A 24,477-nucleotide genomic window follows, 5' to 3' on the forward strand; every position below is an offset into this window, starting at 1 on the left:
GTATAGTTAAAACTCAGGATTCTGTAAAAGCATACCCCGAATCAGGATATGTCTTTACTTATAGCTTCCTGTGCCAACGGAAAGTGCCTTAAAATGGGGTCATAGGTGCTGTTTCGAAGGTTTAAAAAAGTCAGATCTTTCCAAAACTTATATGTGTGAATCCGGTCAACCCTCATGAACTGTAAATCAGTAATTTCGCTAAACAGATGTCAAAGAAAAGCTTCTCACACACACACACACACCACACACACACACCACAACACACACACACCACACACACACACACCAACACACACACACACACCACACACACACCACACACACACACACACACCAGGATGGAGTGAAAAAGTATGGTGCTCTAAAGACACACAGAGCCTTGAATGCTTTTAGGGGGGATCCAGACTTCCATACCCGCTCTGGGAGCGCTATACTACCGCCCCAAATCAATGGTGCTGGCTGAGTGATTTATGGAGCGTTTTCAAAAATTATTCTGTTTTTTCTTTCTGGAATATTTTATGTTTTTTCTTCTCGAGTCAATGGCCTGAGTGATTTATGGAGGTTTCAAAAATATTAGTCCAAACTTTTCATGCCCCTGGTATTTTTTTTGGGTTACCAGGCGTCATTTTTTCAAAACGTTGAATTGCTTTTAGGGGCATCCAGAGTGTCACATGACCGGATGAGGTAACTATTCTTGTTCTTCTTGTAACTTTCCGGTAGGCTAGAAGCTTTCCGGTGTTTTGCTGCTCGACACAGGTCGACGCAGGTATTGCACTTGATTTATCGTTATCGTAACCGTAGTGCAGCCAAGTGGAAATACGAAAGCTTTCTAGCTATTTCGCACTGAGCGTAATTTGACACAAGAACGTTTCTAGTGAAAAGGTGCTTACACTCAGAGCCATGTATTTACACTCAGCCACCCTAGCCTTATTACGGGTTAACGTTTTGGTAATTTTGGTTGGCCAACAAAATGTAAGACTACAATGACTGCATACGTTTCCCCAAATGTTATACGAAAAAAAAATGTTTTGTTATTGATGGACAATGGCAAGGCTGCCATTGTATTTTCAGTTACATTCTGTTCAATAAAAATGGTTTACACGTTTATTTTTTAAGAATACATGGAACTACAACCGAATAAACACCATTAACCATCATGCATTGCGTACATTATTCTATCCTGAAAAGTCTGTTAGAAAAATCGAAAACAGTACATATAGGCATAAAACCACAATGTTTTAATAGGGATTAAATAAGAAATAATATAATATAACTCTTTGGTTAAATGGTTAAAAAAAGACAAAATATCTATATATTCATAACGTAAAATAAATAAATACAGGCGATCGCGTCTATGGTTGTTGCAACGGCTTGTGTGTCGCCTACTGGTTAAATTCGTGTCTTTTCGCACGAATTAAGTAGCACAGAAATTCGTGTATTTTCGCACGAATTAAGTAGCACAGAAATACGTGTATTTTCAAACGAATTGAACCACCCCAAAAATGCACAAAAACGCACGAAATCTGCTGAAATACATTTTGTACATATATGCGCGAATTGAATGTGAGGCTGGGCTGCACCCCCTGGGTGAGAAAGCTGCGCACTAAGAAGTGGTTCCCGTATGTGCCTACCAGTAGGCAGTTCTAGTTACGTTGTCAAGAACATAGTCGACGGTGTTGCCAAAGCAAATAGAGGCTTGTCATACAGCAACTGCATAGGATATGTCTAATGCTTTCCATTAGTTTCTGCCCACTGAACTTGAGAAAACATATTGCTGATGGCTATACTGTAATGTTAATCACTGAACTTGAGAAAACATATTGCTGATGGCTATAATGTTAATGAACGATAAATAACTTCCATAAATTAATCACAGCAACAGTTATGAATCACAGCAACAGTTGGAGCAAACCCACCTCCGTTCCCCCACCACCACCACCACCACCTAAATCTCTAGAGAAAAGTTAAAGCCAACGCCCCGTTTGCCCGTCTTTACTCCCTCCTTCCAATTTTGTTCTCTAGTCCAGGAAGTTGCCATTACTCACCCATTCGAAGGAGTCGCAAGTTGGAGAGAAGAAAAAACCCGAAGTTAGGAGGCAACAGCAGTCCGCTTTTTCCYTACTGAATGTAACTTGTGTCTTCGTTGAGTTCTGCAATATCAGCCGTTATACTTAGCTGGTAAATTATACATTTAATTTCGTTATGGCTGATACAGAGGCCAGTGTCGCTGCGGGCTGCCTGGAGAAACTGAAGGGCTACGTGAGGACCCGAAAAGGAACTATTCTTGCTGCAGAAATAGTACGTTTGTTTCCATTTACTCTTAAAGCCTCACACAAGGAGTAGACTACTGCTGCAACCTAAACATACTGCTATTTAGGAGATTCCAAACTATGAATGAAAGCTCTGTTGTAGAAATATAATATAATTCCCTAGAATATATCCTTGTTATGATGACATACTACTTTAGGKTTGCATTCATATCCTTAGCATAGGCCTCTATTACGCAATAAGTAAACCTTCTAGTTTACAAAAATGTATCTTAGATCATAACTGAATAGGCTATGTGGGCGTAGTTCATTTACCTACAGCTGTTTTTGCTATACAGATCTGTGAGTATTTCCATGATGTTATTCCAATGATTTGATCATAGCATGATAATGAATGGAGCCATTTTAAAATCGTTGACACAGTTATTTGGACTTAGAGGAACTGGACCTAGAATGAGAACCATGTGCGCTTGGAGGTAGGGGCCAGACCAAGGGCTGGGTTTGTAGGCCAAGGGTTAAGAGCTTCCACCTGTCACTTCTAATGTGGTGTTGTGCGTGAAGCTCCCCTTATTTGGCACGCAACAGTCAAATGCTGACATTTTAGGTTGAAAATCAGAGTGTACATAGGGTCACATACTACAGGATATCCATAATAGTTATGATTATGTGTGACAATTAGTCATGGAAGGATGACAGACCTCTCCCTAAGATTGATAAGGAGTTGGCATGCCGAAGAAATTTTACACATTTACTACCTAGCTGTAAATGTGTAAAACACCTTCTCTTTGATGTTGTGCTCATTAATGCTCCGTTATGTAGCAAGGTTATTATAGTAAACTAAAACTGAAATTAAAACGCAAACTAATCTTTAAAAAAAAAACTGAAATAAAATAATTAACAAACCCATCTAAAAAAACTAAAACTATACTGAAATGATTATCTTTGACCCCAAAACGAACTAAAATAAAATAACCACCATGAATTATGTTCAGATATAAATGTTTAAAAAAATCTAAACTGTAATGGGAGTTTCAAGCTTTAGGGGGGTTTCATGCTACTGAATGTGGCTGTTAAAAATGTGGTCAGGAGATGACGTTGTTTCAAATAGGCCTAATTTATGCATCACTATCACTAGCTATCACTAGCTAACAGGGGAAAAAATGTCTAGGTAGCTAACTTGATTCTTACATGTACTACTAAATTTAAAAAGCAATGGATTAGTATATGGGCTAGAGAGCTTTTCCTTCCACCATATTTTTTGCACCTGTCTCGACAATATTCATTTTAAATCCAAGTCACATTGAGGTTGACTTTATAAATTAAGGCTGCGGCTCCTAGGTAACTGCCCCGCCCCCCTGGATCAATTTTACCCGGAGTTGGACATCCGAATCACGTTCTGCGCATGTTTTTCTTTACCTCTACTTTACCAATACATTTTTTGTGGTCACCCTCCCTTCACATTTCTCATTGTCAATTAATGATAATAATAATAATTCTTCAAATTTTACTGGTGAAATGTCCATGCAGCATCTGCATATCAACCATTTCTTTTCAATCAATTTCATGGGGATATTGCAAACCTTAATCCTTAATTTAAACATTTGGAATTAATGTAGGAGGAGCCACATGAAGGAGTGACAGCTGCAGCAGCAAATCAGGCTTTTGAAAACGCCTATGAAATTTGATGTTTGGACCGACTTTGACTTTGGATTTGACTTTGGATAAATGTGGATAATCATCAGAATCTTAAGTCAAATTGGGATCTTGTTACCCACGCATGSTTTCTGTCCCTAATACTGAAATGAAAATATAAATAAATAAACWAGCAAAACAGGTCTAAAACTAACTTAAACTGAACTGAATTTCAAATAAAAATAGAAAAACAAATAAGAATTAAAAAAAATATGAAAACCTTGTTATGTAGACTAACAAGCTGACCAAACTGGACACGCGCGTGCACCATTGCGCGCACATTGATTTTGTTCACCTACACCAGAAGCGATCAGGACACGCAGGTTGAAATATCAAAACAAACACTGAACCAATTATATTAATTTGGGGACAGGTCAAAAAGCATTAAACATTTATGCCAATTTAGCTAGCTAGCTTGCTGTTGCTTGTTTATTTGTCCTGGTATATAAACATTGGGTTGTTATTTTACCTGAAWTGCTTTGACAATTAATCCACAGATAAAACTGTAAACAGAATTTGTTTCTCGTCATCTCTCCTCCTTCCTTCAGGCTTCTTTTTCTTCTTTGGACTTTATATGGCTTTTCTTCTTTGGACTTTATATGGCAGTTTCTTCTTTGGACTTTATATGGCAGTTGGCAACCAACTTTACAGCATTACTACAACTGACCGGAATGAACCTAAGTTCATCTTTCAATCCCCCACGTGGGTATATGCTTCTAAAAACCCGATGGGAGAGGATGTACCTTGCAGCATGTTGAGCGTCACAAATAGAACCAATTTCTATTTTAGCGACCTGGCCACGCATGAGCTCGCTGACACGCGCGAGCAGTGTGGTTGCAATAATTGAATAACATGTATGAGTACATTTATTTTGCGGTGCTCGCACACGCGACTTGTCTGGTCTGGTCAGCATGTAACTGTGGCCAAATTCAAATAAAGGTTTATTTAATCATCTTTCAGCAAACTGTAGCCTATGTCCAGTCATATATGGACATTTGAAATCCAGCCTATATTTTTGTATTTAACTAGGCAAGTCAGTTAAGAACAAATTCTTATTTACAATGACAGCCTACCCCGGCCAAACCCTAACCCAGACAACGCTGGGCTAATTGTGCGCTGCCCTATGTTGTGATACAGCCTGGAATCGATCTAAGATGCAGTGCCTTAGACCGCTGCGCCACACAGGAGCCCATCAAATGTAGAACAAACACAACTGTTGAGCACAACCAGAGAGAGACAAAGTGGGTACATGGTTTGATGGAAAGAGGAATGCACTGCAGATGACATCCAAAATTATGCACAGGCCAATCAAACWATTTTTTTTTTCAACATTATGCTAAACCCATCTGGATTGAGTTAACCAGGATGTATGTAAAGGCACTCCAGGAATAGACATGAATAACTTCAAGCAGGCCTAGTGTTTTTGTACACAGTAGACCCCTTTTAATGTGCTCTACATCCATGAGATGTATTGTAGGGTAAGTGTCCTTTGGGGGCTTTGTTACCCATGTCTAAGTGCATTGAAGAGGGCTATCCCACTACTCTGGTGGAGTTGCTGCATGCATACTGATTGCCTATCTTGTTGCTCAGTGTTCTCACTGCCCTAAGAAATCAGCACTGGTGAATCTCTCCTTTTGTAAAGATAAGCACTATTGAGTATGATAGGTGTTCTGTTCTAAAGGGGGTAGTAACTCACAGACTGAGCTTTCTCATAAAATGGAACAGAATAGATTATAATTCTAGCGAGTTCTAGAATTTTAAGAGTTTCTTTCTGAAACACTATATCCTCCAATTTTTCACATTTGTGTTTTTTCATCAGAAATGATTGCTTATGGGTGCATTCATGTGTGTGTAAAATATTACTGTACTCAGATTTTTAATTCAAGTATTTTAGATATCCATTAAAATGGGTTTTGTTGCAAACACTATATATCCATTGTTTAGCTGGAATTGAATATTTGTATCCTGTATATTTGACTGTTATATGTGGTTGTCTCACCTAGCGATCTTAAAATGAATGGACTAACTGTATGTCGCTATTTTACATACAGATCTCATATTACTGTTTTAATTAATTTAAAAAAAGATTGTTTCGTATTGATGTCACAAATGTATCATTTGTACAGTTCTTTATTAAAAATGTTATTTGTTATTTGACTGGGTAAAACCTAGCAGTGCTACTTATTTCTCTGAGAGTGAGGCGGATATATAGCGCTTTGCCGCAAAACATGATCATTTTTTCTCTCTGAAATGAAACCATCAAGTGATAGATTTAAACCAAATACATTTCTGTCATTGAACAACCCCATTCCATGATTAGGTGGTGAAAAAACACACCAATCTCTTTCATAAGTTATTTAAACAGTCAAAGATAATTGACCTTTTCTGAAAATAGATACATCATATATAGAAAAGTTTGAACACCCCTTCAAATGAGTGGATTCTGCTATTTCAGCCACACCCGTTGCTGACAGGTGTATAAAATCGAGCACACGGCCATGTAATCTCCATAGACAAACATTGGTGGTAGAATGGCCTTACTGAAGAGCTCAGTGACTTTCAACACGGCACCGTCATAGGATGCCACCTTTCCAAAAAGTCAGTTCGTCAAATTTCTTCCCTGCTAGAGCTGTCCCGGTCAACTGAACGTGCTGTTATTGTCAAGTGCAAACGTCTAGTGCTGAAGCACGTAGCACGTACAAATCTTCTGTCCTCGTTTGCAACACTCACTACCGAGTTCCAAACTGCCTCTGGAAGCAACATCAGCAGAAAAACTGTTCGTTGGGAGCTTCATGAAATGTGTTTCCATGGCCGAGCAGCCACACACAAGCCTAAGATCACCATGCATAATGCCAAGCGTCGGCTGGAGTGGTGGAAAGCTCAATGCCATTGGACTCTAGAGCAATAGAAACGCGTTGTCTGGAGTGATGAATCACGCTTCACAATCTGGTAGTCAGACGGACGAATCTGGGTTTGACAGATGAACACTTTTGGGATGAATTGGAATGCTGACTACGAGCCAGGCCTAATCGCCCAACATCGGTACCCGACCTCACTACTGCTCTTGTGGCTGAATAAGTCCCCGCAGCAATGTTCCAACATCTAGTGGAAAACCTTCCCAGAAGAGTGGAGGCTGTTATAGAAGCAAAGGGGGACCAACTCCATATTAATGCCCATGATTTAGGTACTTTTGGTCATGTAGTGTATGTGTAGAGTTTATTCTAGCAAGGGGGTTCCTAGACTCAGATCCCGGAGGTCAGTGTTTCACCACATGTTAAGAGTCAGTGCTTTGCAGAGGTAATGGAAATTCCAGAGGATGTGTGAGGTTGCTGAAGCCTGGGATAAAGAATGCAGGAATCGCTTAGCTTGCAACTCTTATTGACCTGGCTTGGCAATCAAGGACAGTTTCACACCTCTCTGGAGACACAGGTCAGGTGGATGACCCCCCCTTGTGGAACATCACAACAGCCCGGGAGAAAGTATGAAAGTCACAGGACGAGAGATGGTAGGTGTCTCAGACAGTTTACATACTGTAGTTCATACAGAGCAAAGAATACTCCATCAGGGAGAGGAGGATCATGTGATGTGAGATACACAAGAAGACAACTCTTGCCATCATTAATCAGTCGGGAAATACTAATTTCCTCACCCAATGTTTCATAGTAACCCCATGTACTGTAAAGGATTGACACTCTGACACTATGGTACTTGGCTTCTGAACTTAAATGGGCCTATGGAAGCCATACTCCAAAAGGGTGATTCCATGCCAGCATACCAAAAATATTTTTGGAGCTATCTCAGATTGTTCTGCCAATTCTCACATATAAACTGAATTGGGACGAAGAATGTTTGATATGCTTTTTACCTTTGTAGCGCAAACAATGAATTGGTTCATTGGTTTTGAACATGCTCTGTGAGAAGCTAGCTAATGTCAAAGTGAAACATAGTCAGTGTGACACTCCCTGGATGATGAGCAATCGCTTCCATGTAAGCTGAGTGATGTAGGCATTGCAGTAGCTTATTCTGTTCTTATTACTGTGCTTAGAAATTGTATTTTTCCTCTCATCCCGATACTATTCAGAGAAGCTAGTTCCATTGAAACATCAGTTGAACTTTTCCTGGCATTTCTTTGTGTGAGATTGTGTGTATAGTTACATCTCTCTGTGTTTTTGGTTGCCACTCTGTTCCTGTTTTTAGTTTGTTAATATATTGACTGTAATCATTGACAAAATGTTGGTCATTTTCCATAGGAGGACTGAACAGATTCCATCTGGGTCTTCAGTCTGGTCAGAAACGGAGCAGTTTTTCCTGTGGTGTAACAGTGAGATGTCAACATCGCAGGTCCTTTTTTGTTGTGAAGGGCTTTTGGATAGTGGGTTTTTCTCCGTGTGACGGCCTCTTCATTAGCCGGTTCCCCTTAGAGCAGCTGGCTGAGGCCAGAATAGAATAGAGCCTCATTGTGTAGGCCCCTCGCCCCGGCCACCCCACAAGTGCACAGAGGCAGCTCGTGCCAGTCTCTGGAACACACGAAGCACTGATGTGTGCCGGGGGGGGGGGGGGGGCAGTTTATTGCATCATCTGTAGGCTACTACCACGCTTTTGACTGGGTTTGCCCTAACTTGGCTTACTGCTCTGTGACAAATCAAATAAAAAAAGGGTAGCTTTGCAATTGCAAGCAAGGTTGACAATCTCCAATATCTTCCCTGAACATCTAAGTCAGTAACATCTTTGTCATCCTCACAAAGGCTTTGTGATGTCAAGTGGCACCATGAAATGTGACCATTCTTTCAAAACCTGCCTGTGGTTGTATTTAAATATATCTACCCACCCAGAATCATAGCTCAACAGCAGCAACAATAGAGAGATTCAGTAAGGGCTGGTGTTGCTGCTACACTGTGGGCTGTCCAAGTTTATGTACTCTCCACACTGACCCTATTTCACTGGAATGGACTGAAGGGAATGCCAGCTGGGTTTTTTTCTGATGGAAAAATGCATTCTTGACTTGGTACAGACCCCTCTGTAGATAAAATTAAAGCAACATGTTAAAGAAAGACATGCGAATGTTTAGGATAAAAAATATCAATCCCAGCACTGGGGATCTTACTCAGTGTGATATAGGCCTTTAAACTGATTGGCTCTGTTGGCTACTATGTTTTTTGTTGCATGTGTTTTGTGACAGCCTCGGTTGTTTGTGAACTTCGTTGTGTCAACACAGGGTCTTTAACCCCGTATAGACTGTGTTTATTGTGTCCTGTTTGATGTGGGAGATGCTAGTGTTTGTGTGTGACATGGCAGTTATGGTGTCTGTCAATTTGACATTGCTGCCCCCTGGTCTCACTCAGCCTGGGTCTTGGAGTAGAAGACTATCGTGGATAAAATATGGTCTTAAGTCAACCGTCACACCATCTTCATGTGGTGGAAATGACTCTGAGATGACTGTTCCTATCATTGCTGATCTGCTGTCTGGAATGAGTTTTAATCATGTCATTCAACCTGCACTGCTAATTCAAAGGAAAGGGAGGAATCTGGAGCCAAATTGTTCGTTTGTTGTAAACTACAGCGAGACGTTCCCCAAGGATTCTGGGATACGTAGCAGTAATTTCCTAAAAAGGAAATGTTATGAATAACATCCCAAATTCAAGCATTTCGGCTACAGATTAATTGAGCATAAAAGCAATTTTTGCCCTACAGATTTGGCATTTTCTAAGTACCTTTATAAACATATTACACTGAATATTTTCATGCAGGCTTTTTTTTCTCTCCTCTTTCTCTCACTATACCTTTCCCCCAAATTAATTGTCTGTCATTTTCTTTCAGCTCATCAGTTTTATCATCCTAATCTGCTATGCTGCGTCATTGTATGGAGGTTATTCTGCAGTGGCCATCTGTGAGATGGTGTTCGCCATCATCTTCTTTGTCGTCTTCATGATGGAAATGGACAAGTCCATTCAGGTGGTCAACTGGGTCTGGAGTGTGAGTACAGTATATATGTTTACACAGACACACGCACACAAACACACATGCACACACACACACACCTAGACACACATACCTAGAGACACACACACACACACACACACACAGAGAAAGAGAAGCACACAGACATAAAAACAGACAGTAACACAAGGACTTTCCAATTGCCATTAGAAGGACAATCATTCACTAATGTTGGTCTCTTCCTCTCAGGATCTTATCCGTGCTGCTATTGGTGCAGCCCTGTACCTTATCACCTCTCTGATCTGTGTGATTGGTGGAGCCGGGGACGGCGCCCGTATTGCAGGAGGGGTGAGTCAAATGTCTAACCACCCTGAGATTTTTTAATAGAAACAAACTAGAGCATCTCAAATTGCCTGCTTCTTCAGCTCTCCAATACTTCAGACCAATTAATCACTGAAAAGTAGAACTTGGTGCTTAGAATATGTTTATATTAACAGTTCTTCCATTCCCTTAGGTGTTTGGCCTGCTGGCTGGGATCCTGTTTGCCTATGATGCCTACACCATCTTTCTGGTCATCAAGAGCACCAGGCAGCACACAGCAGCGCCCACTGGTGGGTGATTTAGATAAGGTTGCAGCTTTGCTATGAACTGGGTCGTTCCACCAATTCGGTGCCTTTAGAGAATGAATTTCGTAAAAAGAAAATAACATTTGATTTCACCTAATTTTCATAAAAAAACACATTTTCCCATCGCAAAAGGTTAAATAAATAAAAATGACTATAGTAAGTGCCTATTACGTGCCAAAAAAAGTAACAGGGGAGATAGTAACAAGGTTCATGATTTCATCTTAAATCAGCCATAAATCCCCTTTTGACAGGGGAAATGGAAGCTTGTTGTGTGAAACAGGGATGAGCAATGCAAGCTTCACAATTATTATACATTTTTCTACATTTCTATCCTGTCTGTATATGGGTAATAGGGTGGATGTGTTGTGCTTGACCTGCTCAGTTTTCCACCACAAAACACCAGAAAATGGACAAAAAGATTAGAGTTAAGTTCACGTAACAGGGTTGACCTTAATATGAGGGACAGATGTAAGTGAATCACTAATCACATTAAATAAATAAGCATCTTCAGAAATTACTTTGTCAAAGCAACAAAATAACTAGGGCTTTACAATGATGGTGGAAACTTGGAGAAATGTTGGGGTTAAGTGGATTAAAATCTTCCTAGAAGTCACAGAGGGTGCCAATCTGAACCACATTGCTGAATTTTGGCACTTTAGCAAGTCTTTATTCATATTGAAAATCTGATTTATTGAATTCTCCATGTGGTCTATATTAAAGGTCACTTAATTGAATCTAACGGGCATTTAAAATGCAATATTGGTGCACAATTTTTACTTAAAATATCAAAGGGACTCAAAAGTCACTCATTTCGTGGAACGACCCAACTACAGTTTTGACAGACATTTTCTCACCTGATTTGATTTGTTCTATTCTCTGCTTTGTTTACAGACGACAGAGTTTAAGCACTCAAAGCTATACCCCCAAAAAAAGAAAAAGGAAGTTTGTGCAGGAGTCGACAATGAAGAGAGAAAGAAGTGCAGCAGGTTGGAAGGAAGTTTGATGCTCAAATKAAGAGATTAATAGCCGAAATGAACCAATGTTAGGGTCCGAAGAGAGAAACATCTGCAGTACATCTATAGCWGACCCAGAGGAGAATGTTACACTGCACTGAGATCAGCATGTTCAGAAGAATTATGTCAATTCCAGGAGGGATTCCCTCGACACGCGTTATTCCAGTCTCGGTGTACAATTCTACCATCTACCGAAAAGGGAAAGATGTAAATATTATGCAGCATGAGGAGGTGAAAAGCTTTGGTCAGTTTTCATACATCATTTGTTTTCTGATCTAATTAATTGTGTCAAAAGATGTCGTTTGTATTACATTCACTACTAAAGGTTTGGTTTATTAGTAATGAGATTGTAGCATTACATCCATAGAGGTGCACCGATTAATATAACATCATAATGTAACATCAGCTGTTTACCTTTGTAGTAATTTGTACTAAAACTGCAAACGGCATTCTATCAACATTTCACCTCAGCGGCAAAGCCCTCTCAATATTCGCACTGTAATATATTATAATTGTGCTGGTCAAATTTAGCCGCCCCTTAGTCAATGTTCTCCTTGTGACCAGTGATATCGCTACCTACACTGAGTGTACAAAACATTAGCAACACCTTCCTACTATTGAGTTGCACCCCCTTTTGCCCTCAGAACAGCCTCAATTTGTCGGGGCATGGACTCTACAAGATGTCGAAAGCATTCCACAGGGATGCTGGCCCGATGATGACTCCAAYGCTTCCCACAGTTGTGTCAAGTTGGTTGGATGTCCTTTGGGTGGTGGACCGTTCTTGATACACACGGGAAACTGTTGAGCATGAAAAACCCAGCAGCGTTGCAGTTCTTGACACACTCAAACCGGTGGGCCTGGCATCTACTACCATACTCTGTTCAAAGGCACTAAAATATTTTGTCTTGCCCATTCACCCTCTGAATGGCACACACACAATCCATGTCTCAATTGTCTCAAGGCTTAAAAATCATTATTTAAACTGTCTCCTCCCCTTCATCTACACTGATTGAAGTGGATTTAACAAGTGACATCAATAAGGGATCATAGCTTTCACCTGGATTTACCTGGTCAGTCTGTCATGGAAAGAGGAGTTCGTAATGTTTTGTACACTCAGTGCATAGTGCTATTTGTACAGTAATGCATACTATCAATAGAGCGCTACATCTCTCTCACACAGTGCCTTTAATACACCATTTGTTGTAGCCTACCTGGAAACATTTGTAGTGCCTTCATTTTATGGGTTGTTATTTTGCCTCTCTTCTCAACTCGCACTGTTACTGACCACCATTCATTCTGCACCCATAGTAAGGTTAGATGTTCCTTTGCCACCAAAGAACTTCTCGTTAGTAGGCTACTCTTGCCATAAGAAACACACATGTTTTCATCATCCTGGTTTTCACAAATCTAACTCAGGTTAAGTGTGTTTCTTACCTGTTTTTTTGTGTGTTTTTTTAACCAATGGTAAAGAAGATATTTTAATGACATTTTGTGTTGTACAAGAGAAATGTTACCTCAGTTAGTGCACCATTGTTAAGGGATTTAGACAGTCTGTATGCAGTTATAGTAAACGCTTAGAAAATTGTTTATTTAGAATTAGCAGTTAATTTAATTAATTAGAAGAGAAGGTTATTTTATCAATTGTGTGGTTGACATTTCAGGATCCATATGTTATAATTTTAATATGCTTTAGTAAATGCTATCTTGCCTCCAAAATATAAAATTAATTTTTCAAGGTAAAATTTGGCCTCAATGTTTTATTTCTAACAGGATTTTTTTTTTCTTGTTTCATCCTTTTTGTGTGTTTGGAACACTGAAGCATTCACAATGCTTTGTACAATAAAAGCCATTTGTTTTACTCTCAATAATTATGAACCTCTCTAATAACTGCTATTACAAATTGTATAATCACATTGTTGTTATATACATAGTACTTACTAGCCTGACGACTCACACTAAATTATTCTGCTTTGTTGTTTGCTACATACCTCCGTTGGTGTGGAGTAGCGTTTGGCTTGGAGTAGCGGTTGGCCAGAGCAATGATTCTGGTTAGCCAGGCTAACAACTACTGGTTTGTGGCATGCACAAGTACAAGGACCTGAGGGCTGTCTCTCAAGCTACCACAAGATGGAAGCAGCTGCCCTTTCAACATGACCAGGGTTCATTCTGTACTTCATTTTCTTCTTCMCAAATGGGCCCAATAATAGCAATAAAATGGAATGCTGCAAAATACTATCAACAATTACTAATCATTGTTTAGATTTTGACTTGACCTAAATAACATATTTAGTATGATTTTCAGGAAACTAGATAAACAAATGCCATTTCACTGTATTTGGTTGATCCTCCTCAGTAAACCCCATGACCCTTTGTAGGCCTTTTGTTAGACCATAAACCAATATATATATATATACCACGCATCAGGCCTCCAGTGCGCCACCACAGTCCAGTACGTCCTGTGCCTCCTCCCTGCACTCGCCCTGAAGTGCGTGTCATCAGCCTGGTTCCACCTGTACCGGTCCCACGCATCAGGCCTCCAGTGCGCCTCCACAGTCCAGAGCTTCCGGCGACAGTTCCCAGTCCAGAGCTTCCGACGACAGTTCCCAGTCCGGAGCTTCCGGCGACAGTTCCCAGTCCGGAGCTTCCGGCGACAGGTCCCAGTTCGGAGCTTCCGGCGACATTTCACAGTCCGGAACCTCCAACGACGGTCCACGGTCCGGAACCTCCTACGACGGTCCACTGTCCGGAACCTCCTACGGCGGTCCGCGGTCCGGAACCTCCTGAGACGGTCTGCGGTCCGGAGCCCTCCAGTCTAACGGCATCCTGCGGTCCGGAGCCTCCAGGCGGGGGTTCCCAGTCCGGAGCCTCCAGCGGGGTTCCCAGTCCGGAGCCTCCAGCGGGTTCCCAGTCCGGAGCCTCCAGCGGGGGTTCCCAGTCCGGAGCCTCCTGCGAGGGTTCCCAGTCCGGAGCCCTCCGGCGACAATCTACGGTCCGGAGTCCCCGGCGACGATCTACGGTCCGCTTCCTCCGGCGACAATCCACGCCGGTCCGCGGAGAGCCTACGTCCCGCGAGTAGTTCGGCGACGATTCACGGTCCATTCCCCGATGACGTGTCCACGAGCGAGTGGGTACTTCGCCCGCACCGGAGCCGCCCCGACGGTAGATGCCCACCGGACCTCCCTATTGAGTCAGGTTTTGCGGCCGGAGTCCGCACCTTTGGGGGGGGGGGGGTACTGTTACGCCCTGCCATAGAGAGCTTTATTCTCTATGTTGGTGAGGTCGGGGTGTGATTTAGGGTGGTCATCTAGGCGTTTATATGTCGATGTTGGCCTGTTATGGTTCCCAACAGAGGCAGCTGTTTTACTTTGTCTCTGATGGGGATCATATTTAGGCAGTCATTCCCTTTGTGCCTTGTGGAATGTCTGTGCGTTGTGTAGCTGCCTGTGAGTAGTCCAGAACGTCACGTTTCGTTTGTTTGTTTTGTTTGTTTTGTTTGGTGAGTTTCTATTTATTAAAATATGTGGAACTCTACGCACGCTGCGCCTTGGTCCATTCCTTATGACGAACGTGACACTGCCGAGTATGCCCTCGAGTTCCGCACCATGGCTACAGGGAGTGGATGGAATGAGGCTGCTTTACTCACCGTCTACCGAAGAGGGCTCAAAGGGAACTTCAGGCRGAGCTGGCCTGTAGAGATGACCTTCAGGATTTAAATCAATACATTCGTATGTCCGCCGACCCCCGAAGAACTCTGCCACCCAGGGATCCGAAACCTTCTCTTTCCATGATTCCATCATCCCGTCCGAGTCTTCCAGAGCCCATGCAGTTGGGCCATGCTCCTCTCTCGTGTATCAAAGTCAAAAGCGGATCCAAGAAGGGCTCTGCCTTTACTGTGGAGGGAAAGATCATCTACTCAGCCATTGCCCTGTTCGCCCCCCACGGAGGGATGAGAAAGGGTCCCCCCGCTGCCATGCAGGTAGCTGTGTCCTTATTTCTAAATATCTCCCAGAAGCAATTCTCCATCCCAGTATTGATAACCGTGAAGGGAGTTATCAAGTAAGTAGAAGGCTTGATAGATTCGGGAGCAGCRGGTCATTTTATCGATCACCAGCTAGTACAAGCGCTTGACATTGATCTAACACCTGTCACCCCTCCCTTAAGGATTAACACCCTGGACGGGCAGCCATTGGGCACGGGCTTCATCACGCACCTGACAMAGAGCGTCACCCTCCAGATTGACGTCTTCCACACCGAAACCATTCGACTCATGGAACTCTCATCCCCCCAAATAGCCACTCATCCTTGGACACCCCTGGCTTTGTCGTCGTGAACCTGCCATCTCGTGGCAACAAGGTGATCTACTGTCCTGGTCTTTACCTGATTCTCCAGTTGTCTCAGCCTACCCTGTAGAGCAACCACCATTGAGGACTCTGCCTCAGCAGTGCCACCCACCATACCATCTGAATATGCCCAGTACAGAAATGTCTTCAGCAAAGTCAAGGCCTCCACTCTGCCACCACATCGCCCAGGAGACTGTGCTATTGACTTACTCCCTGGAGTGTCCCCACTGAAGGACTGTGTTTACCCCCTATCTATCCCAGAAAATGAGGCAATGGAGAACTACATTTGATGAATCACTCAAACGGTTTCATTCATCCTTCTTCTTCCCCGGCTGCGTCCAGCTTCTTCTTCATTGAAAAAAAGGACGGTGGGGTTCGTCCGTGTGTTGATTATCATTTCCTGAATGAYGTCACGGTCAAGAACCATTCCCTCTGATCCCAGCGACCCTTGAACAGGTGGGCCGCGCCAACATCTAAACTAAACTCGACCTGCGAAGTGCATATAACCTTGTCCCTATACGTGAAGGCAACGAATGGAAGATGGCCTTTATCACCACTCGAGAGCACTACGAATAYCCGGTCATGCTCTACAGCCTTTCGAACGCCCCCGCCATCTTCCAATCCTTTATGAACGAGGTTTTCCAGGATATGATCAACCGCTTTCTCATCGTCTACATTGATGACATCCTGATTTACTCCTACTCCCTGAAGRAACACAYACAGCATGTGCAAAAGGTTCTTCAACGGCTCCTTGACCATAACCTTTATGTGAAGACTGAAAAGAGTGCMTTCCACGTAACCTTGGTAAACTTCCTCGGCTTCGTACTGACACCTGGAGGGGTCAGCATGGATGAGAACAAAGTCACCGCCGTCAGTAACTGGCCCAAACCCACCACCGTTAAGTAACTCCAACGTTTTATTGGGTTCTCCAACTTCTATCGTCGGTTCATTCGGAACTTCAGTTCTACCGCTGCTCCTCTCACTGCCCTTACCAGCCAAAATACCCTTCAATGGACTGATACCGCCCTGACTGCGTTCAACAACTTGACACACCTYTTGACCTCAGCTCCTGTCCTTTGCCAACCTGATCCGACCCTTCCTTTCACACTGGAGGTGGATGCCTCCGAAGTAGGAGCCATACTCTCTCAGCGGGTGGGAACACCTCCCAAATCACATCCCTGTGCCTTCTTCTCCAGGAAGTTATCCCCGCTGAGAGGAATTACGATGTGGGGTACAGAACTCCTCGCCATCAAGATGGCCCTCGAGGAGTGGCGCCACTGGTTGGAGGGCACACAACATCCCTTTCTCGTCCTAACAGATCATGGTAAACTGATCTGGAATATATCAGAGGGGCCAAGAGGTTTAACTCCAGACAAGCCCGCTGGGCTCTCTTCACACGCTTCCATTTTCATGTTACTTACATCCTTGGAAAGAAACGTAAAAGCTGATGCTCTCTCCTGTCAGTTTGACCTTCTGACCAATAACTCAGACCCTACACCCATTCTTCCTTCCTCTTGCATTATGGGACCGGTACAGTGGGAGGTTCACTCTGCCATACAAGAAGCCCTAACCTCAGACCCGGCTCYTCCTGAGACACCAGTTGGGAGGAGTTACGTACCAGCAGCTGTTAGACCCCAACTGATGCAATGGTGCCACACGTCCTTGGGGTCAGGACATTCGGGCATTACACGAACCACCAACCTTCTAGCCCGGAAGTTCTGGTGGTCCTCACTTGCATCCGATGTAAGGGATTACATACTCTCCTGTCCAGTCTGTGCCCAAACCAAAAGCCCTCCTCTCCCTTCCGGGAAGCTTTAAACTTTGCCAATCCCTCACAGACCCTGGTCCCACGTAGCTGTGGACTTCATMACAGRCMTTCCTGAATCCTCTGGTAACACCACCATCCTTGTCATAGACCGTTTTTCAAAAATGTGTCGTCTGGTTCCCCTTCCTCATTTACCTAAYRCCATGGAATTGTCTGAGTGTATGTTTCAGCGGGTGTTCCATCTGTATGGGATTCCCAGAGGACATTGTCTCTGACCGCGGGGCCCCAGTTTGTCTCCCGGGTGTGGCGAGCTTTCTGTGACCGACTGGGGGTCGCCCTAAGCCTCTCCTCCGGGTACCACCCCGAGACCAACGGGCAGACGGAACGACTGAACCAAGAAATAGGGAAGTATCTCTGCCAACAATGTTCTGCCTCTCCACACGACTGAAGTCGTTATACGGTCTGGGCCGAATACGCTCAGAACTCACTCATGCACTCATCCCTCCTCCTTACTATATTTCAGTGTGTCCTTGGTTACCAACCAACCCATGTTTCCCTGGGAGGTGTAGCCTGGTACTGTCCCAGCTGTCGATGACTGGTTTCGGCGTAGTGAGAGGGAATGGGAGACCACTCACCGGCATCTGCAGGAAGCCTCTAATACCCAGAAATGCTTTGCCGACAGACGCCGCTGACCTATGCCACTCTTTCATCCTGGGCAGCATGTGTGGCTCTCTACCAGAGACATCCACCTCCCCTGCAAAAAGTTCTGTCCTCGCTTCATTGGYCCCTTCAAGATAACCCATCGCATCAACCCTGTCATGTACCGCCTCCAGTTAACCCGTCARTATAAAATCTCCTCGTCCTTCCATGGGTCTCTGTTAAAACCGGTCACCTCCAGTCCTCTTCATCCTCCAGTCTCTACCCGCAGTGCGCCCCCACCATTGGACATCAGAGGGGAACCTGCCTACGCCATACGGGCCATCCTTGATTCCAAACGCCTGAGAGGTCGCATCCACTACGTAGTGGACTGGGAAGGTTATGGGCCTGAAGACCGGTCCTGGGTCCCCGATCAAGACATCCTCTACCCAGAGATGATTCAGGCATTTCACCATAACCGTCTGGACATCAGCCTCGACGCAGAACATCGGGTCAGTCCCCGACCTCGTCGAACCAACCTGCCGGACCTAGCCCCTCAGGTAGGCGTCCGGGGGGTACTGTAAGGTTTTTMTTTTCTTAGTYAACCTTGTGTTCTTTTTCTTTGTGTTCTTGAACGTAGCCGTGTCTCTCATTTTTGTTCATTGATTTCACTTGTGTCTGTTTTTCACCTGGTCTCATCCAGCTCTCCCTGTGTCTCCCTATTTAGTTATTTCTGTTTGTATGGTTGTGAGGTATTGTTTGACTAATAATGAAAAAAACTGTTTACCTACCAGATCTATGCATTTTAAAATGTTGATTACTTGTCCTTGCCATTATCATTCATCGGATGGTAAGACAAGACATGTGGAAAGAAACATGTTTTGCAAACATATTATGGGGKTCACTGGTTTCCCTGGGCAGGGTTCCCTGGGCAAGAAAAGGTTGAAGACCCCTGCTTTAGAAAAGCAAGCAATAACTAAATGTACTGAATAAGACTCACATTCCTTTCAATCTTTTACCCAGATTTTAGCAGAGATGCAGAGAAGCATATTGTAAGGTTCTGCTTTTCTTTTCTTAGTCAACCTTGTGTTATTTTTCATTGGGTTCTTGAACGTAGCCCTGTTTCTTTGTGTTCTGGAACGTAGCCCTGTCTTTCATTTTTGTTCATTAATTTCACCTGTGTTCATTTCTCACCTGGTCTCATCAGCTCCCTATTTAGTTTAGTTCTTTCTGTTTGTATGGTTGTGAGGTATTGTTTGTTTTTGACTACCTACCTGTGTTTGACCATTGCCTGCGACCATGATTCCTGCCTTCTGCGAAGGCGTAATAAACATCTGCCGCGCTCTGCGCATGAATCTACACCTTTTTCTCGCTGAGTATTCATTATAGAATACCTCACCTAAAAACGCAATGGATTCAGCAGAGCTACAGTGGCGCCTAACCCAGCAAGAGGAGCGTATGGAGTATTCATAACACATATTTAGCTTCTTTACAAAAAAATGCCACCAGTCAGGAGGCTACAGACAGCTCAAGAGGTTTGCTTAGATATGCAGGAAAATATACATATTTTACATAGACTTAAGCATAATGATTATATGGGTATTTGAAAAAATGCGAAATTCTCAATTATGGACGGGGGCCTAGCCCCCCTCAGGACCACCCCGCAGCCATCCTCATGTACTTTGTTCCCCTTCAGATGTTTTGGGGTGCATGATGCCCCTGGTTCACTCCACCTTTTAAAAAGTTGACTCCTCATGGCCCGAGTGTTTTCTTAATGCAACAGATGGGCAATATTGAAGAACCTCAACGCCAGTACAGTGTTCTTCCGTGCTCAATAAGTGCAGTCATCTCGGTGTAGCGTGCTTACGTATGCGTCAGTAATTTTCAGACGACTCCAGCAAATTGACTGCGTAAAACTCCAAGAAGAGGGTGTTTGTACATTTTGGTACTGTATTTGGGACACAAYTTATCGGAACATATTTTACGTTGTGTGAATGTAGATGCTTCATGTATATACCTATTTAAATACTCTCCCAGACTATCTGGAAACAACGAAGCCGCTTGTTCTTTAACCATCGACATGTTCAAGCGCGGATCTAAAAAACGACGGTCGAATCGCTCGGTAAGTAGAATGGCCAGAACTACAGGTTAAAACATTGTACTTCGTTTTTTGGTTTTTCAGTCCGTGGTATAGGCCTACTGTTATCTGGAACGTACTTAAGACATTATTGACATATAATAGCTTTTCGAAGTGTATCTAGTTAACTTACAAATACAGATAATCAAAGTTGGCAGAACAAAATAGGCTATGTGGTTGTTTTTTGCTAACGTTGTGTTATTCGGATTGGTTATAGACCTGCCTATGCGTTATGATATAATTGGACAAGTTACTTTACTTCTCTTGATTTAGTTTACAAATATTCCGTTCTTTGTTTTCTGAGTTGAGATGAATCATGGTTGCGTGGGAGGGGCGTACGGTCATCTACGTCATTGGCATTTACCTGCACAGGTTAGGTAGGCAACTTATAGCCCAAAGTATAGCCTACCACTCACCGACCCCAGCCCGCACACTCAAGGGAGCTCTGTGTGACACACACTCATATCGCTTTTAAAATGTAAACACACTTGTTGCTCAAAGGCAAGGTAGTCTTTAAAAATGTTTTTATTTAAGAACATTGACTCACCAATGCATTTGAGTTTACACCTACGACTAGTGCCAGGGAGGACATTGTTTTTTGTCTGTAAGGGAGTTGAAACATTCAGTCATGGAGGACTAGTATAGCTGTTGTTATACTAAACATCTGGCTTCTAGCAGACTTGGAGCATTTCCAATGCCCTTAAAAGTGAATACCACTATAATTATACTGGGCTGTTGGCATGTGGAACTCGCCACACACAACGGATCCACACTATGGTCCCATTTAGGGTCTGCTGTATTCATGACTGCTCTGTATCTACAGTATCGATTCTATAAGAACTTCAGTAGAAGTTGAAATGTTATGTGGACATTATATAAGACATTCATACATACACATTTTAAAGAGTTATTATTGCAATTTCAAGAAGGCACATAAAAAGGCATATCCAGGGAGTACGTGTCTCCTTTCCTCTGCAGGAGCTTCCAAAATGTGAATAAAGCTTTTAGTCAGCGTCATTTTAGTAGCCTGAAGCAATCCTCCCATTGGAAACTAAAAACACAGGTAGTTAAGACATGCAAAAGCTGCAGAATTATGCCTATTCAGTTTTGTCATGAATCACTTGAAAGGGTGGTTTTGAGGTCAAGACACAACACAGTAAGCCAGCTGGTGAGTTTAGTTGGTGTCAGCCTCTCTTAGTCAAAGAGAGGATACATTTTCAGGAAGCAATAAAAGCATTCTTTGCAGAAAATATATCCCTGACTGAAGTACTTCTTTTAAATCCCTATTGACGACAACAAATATAATCCCAGGTGTACAGTAGATGCATTTGAGGTAAACACCTGATCACCTTATCAACTTGCATCACAAAAGGTACAGAACCTGTGAATTGCAAAGATAAACAAAAGGCTGTATGATGTTAACATGCAGTATGGTATTGTCAGCGCTCAAAAGGGATGGGGATGTGTTCCTGACCATTCCCGAGAGAAGAGAAAGATGGTTAGATGAAGCGTTCCCTGCAGGCTGTGTGTTTGATGTATCCAGCCCAGTGAGGAGTGTAACAACTCAACCCAGCATGCCTTTAGTGATTTAGGCTGCACAGGCCTGTGACCCCTGACCCCTCCACTGTTAACGTTGAACTCCTCAAACACAGCGGGAAAACTATACGTAAAACATTCTGTTTTATGACTAAGCTAAACACCCTGCTGGCTCCATTYCAGCATCTGTTCTTATATGCATTGTAACAATGTTACTATATAGTTACATTGTTATAACATGAGTATAAGGAGGGGTGAAAGTAGAATACATTACTTCCCGGTAAGGGACCTCGTATGCGTGCACGTGCTTGTCAAATAATCACTTCAGGGCTCCTTTACTAAGCTACCCGCGCATGTTTGTTAGTGATAGGAAGTTCGGCTCTTTTTACGGACTCTGAACTTTTCGACTCGTTCAGTCAAAATAACAAATCTTTCAACCCATTTAGTTCATTTGAGTCAGTAAGGCCTAATGCCCAGAGCACGTAGTAGTGGCCGCAACCAGACTAGATTGTGAACGACTCTTGGCGCAATGCATTGCTTGACTGCCGTGAGGGTGATAAGCACAATGTTGTTTGTGAACTGCAGCCCCCCAAATGAATCCTCTTGAGTTTGTTGAGCAGAGGCTATGTATGTTTTGGTTCTACAAAGCTGTGTCCATCGTAACATTCAATAATCAATTCATTGCATTCATTCTTGCAGCATGCGATCAATTATGAGTTCTAAACAGGTATTTTTCTTCTCTACACTCATGATCTATTTATTCCCTGCGTGCATAATGACAGACAGTTGGTGGTCGGAGCACGTGTCTGGAGCCGTTGAGCTAGAGGAGGGTGTATTAATCCTGCTGTAGGGCTCATAGCGGCCAGCACTAGCAGGACTAACGAACAACTAAAATGAAGTCACTCCGAAAAACGATTCATGACTCTCGAGTCAGTAAAAAGAGTTGTTAAAAAAAATAAAAAAAAGTTTGCGAACTGCACATCACTAACATACATCCACTGAGTGTACAAAACATTAAGAACACCTCTTTCCATGACATAGACTGACCAGGTGAATCCAGGTGAAAGCTATGATCCCTTATTGATGTCACTTGTTAAATCCACTTCATCAGTGTAGATGAAGGGTAGGAGACAGGTTAAATAAGTCTTGAGACAATTGAGACATTGCTTCTGTATGTGTGTCATTCAGAGGGTGAATGGGCAAGACAATAGATTTAAGTGCCTTTGAACTGAGTATGGTAGTAGGTGCCAGACCCACCGGTTTGTGTCAAGAACTGTAACGCTGCTGGGTTTTTTCATGCTCAACAGTTTCCCTTGTGTCTCAAGAATGGTCCACCACCCAAAGGAAATCCAGCCAACTAGACACAACTGTGGGACATGGGTCAGCATCCCTGTAGAACGCTTTCRACACTTTGGAGAGTCCATGCCCTGACGAATTGAGGCTGTTCTGAGGGCAAAAGGGGGGGTGCAACTCAATATTACGAAGGTGTTTCTAATGTTTTGTACACTCATTGTATTTTCAGCCTCCAAACAGTGGTGAATGGAAAGAAACATCTGTTACACAACATTTTGGCAATTGTCATTACGCTCTTAGAAGAAAAGGTGTTATCCAGAACCTATAATGGTTCTTCGGCATTTCCCAATAGAAAAACCCTTTTGAAGAACCGTTTTTTTGATCCAGGTAGAACCTTTTTCGGTTCCATGATGAACCCTTTCCACAGAGGGTTCTACATGGAACCCAAAAGGGTTCTAACTGAAACCAAAAATGTTTCTGTTATGGGGACAGCAAAATAACAATTTTGGAACCCTTTTTTCTAAAAGTGTAGGCCAGAATCTATGCATCCACCGCTGTCCGCGTGTCTCGGCCACTCATCTCTRCCTTGTCAAAATGTCAGTGTTTTCGTTGAACCACATCACATTTTGGAGTGTAGGCTATACCACCCGTTTTCAAGACCATTCGCACATTTTAATGAGGTAATGATAAATAGTTGTATAATAACTGAAGGCTTTTTTGATTTTGTTTTTAATTATTGTGATAGGCTCATGTTTTTACCGGTACGGCGTACCCCCAATATTTATTTTACCAGGACATAGTACCCCAAAGTGTTACCCAAAATTGCCATTACAGTCGTGGTCAAAAGTTTTGAGAATGACAAATATTAATTTCCATAAAGTTAGCTGCTTCAGTGTCTTTAGATATTTTTGCCAGATGTTACTATGTAATACTATGTATAATTACAAGCATTTCATAAGTGTCAAAGGCTTTTATTGACAATTACATAAAGTTCATGCAAAGAGTCAATATTTGCAGTGTTGACCCTTCTTTTTCAAGACCTCTGCAATCCGCCCTGGCATGCTGTCAATTAACTTCTGGGCCACATCCTGACTGATGGCAGCCCATTCTTGCATAATCAATGTTTGGAGTTTGTCAGAATTTGTGGGTTTTTGTTTGTCCACCCGCCTCTTGATGCCCCAAACAATCGGAAAGGGGATTCATCAGAGAAAATGACTTTACCCCAGTCCTCAGCA

At 42.9% G+C, this 24,477-nt stretch overlaps 2 protein-coding genes across 4 annotated transcripts in view; both read left to right on the top strand.

Moving 5' to 3' along the window:
* Window positions 1-2,001: 2,001 nt before the first annotated feature.
* On the top strand, window positions 2,002-13,393 carry LOC111966673 (proteolipid protein 2). 2 transcript variants are annotated; one of them, XM_023991542.2, is made up of 5 exons: window positions 2,002-2,298; window positions 9,777-9,932; window positions 10,146-10,244; window positions 10,411-10,525; window positions 11,414-13,393. In XM_023991542.2, the coding sequence occupies exons 1-4, from the start codon at window positions 2,203-2,205 to the stop codon at window positions 10,513-10,515; spliced, it is 456 nt and encodes a 151-aa protein (XP_023847310.1). In that variant the 5' UTR covers window positions 2,002-2,202; the 3' UTR covers window positions 10,516-10,525; window positions 11,414-13,393. The 2 variants fall into 2 exon arrangements, with proteins under 2 accessions (XP_023847310.1, XP_023847309.1); XM_023991541.2 differs by having other exon boundaries at window positions 2,006-2,298; window positions 10,411-10,507.
* A 6,723-nt stretch (window positions 13,394-20,116) lies between these two features.
* LOC111966651 (prickle-like protein 2) overlaps window positions 20,117-24,477 on the top strand; it is a 41,472-nt gene continuing 37,111 nt past the window's right edge. For both annotated transcript variants that reach the window (XM_023991505.3, XM_023991506.3), the window contains exon 1: window positions 20,117-20,398. In XM_023991505.3, coding sequence (XP_023847273.1) covers window positions 20,357-20,398 — 42 coding nt within the window. In that variant the 5' untranslated portion in view covers window positions 20,117-20,356. The remainder of the gene's footprint in view (window positions 20,399-24,477) is intronic.

This window comes from Salvelinus sp. IW2-2015, linkage group LG7, assembly GCF_002910315.2.
Source record: "Salvelinus sp. IW2-2015 linkage group LG7, ASM291031v2, whole genome shotgun sequence".
Lineage (NCBI taxonomy): Eukaryota > Metazoa > Chordata > Actinopteri > Salmoniformes > Salmonidae > Salvelinus > Salvelinus sp. IW2-2015.

Coding starts and splice junctions, on each gene's coding strand:
- LOC111966673 (XM_023991541.2), top strand. CDS start 2,203: ATGGCTGATACAGAGGCCAGTGTCGCTGCGGGCTGCCTGGAGAAACTG. Junction 9,933..10,145: donor TGGTCAACTGGGTCTGGAGT/GTGAGTACAGTA, acceptor TCTTCCTCTCAG/GATCTTATCCGTGCTGCTAT. Junction 10,245..10,410: donor GCGCCCGTATTGCAGGAGGG/GTGAGTCAAATG, acceptor CCATTCCCTTAG/GTGTTTGGCCTGCTGGCTGG.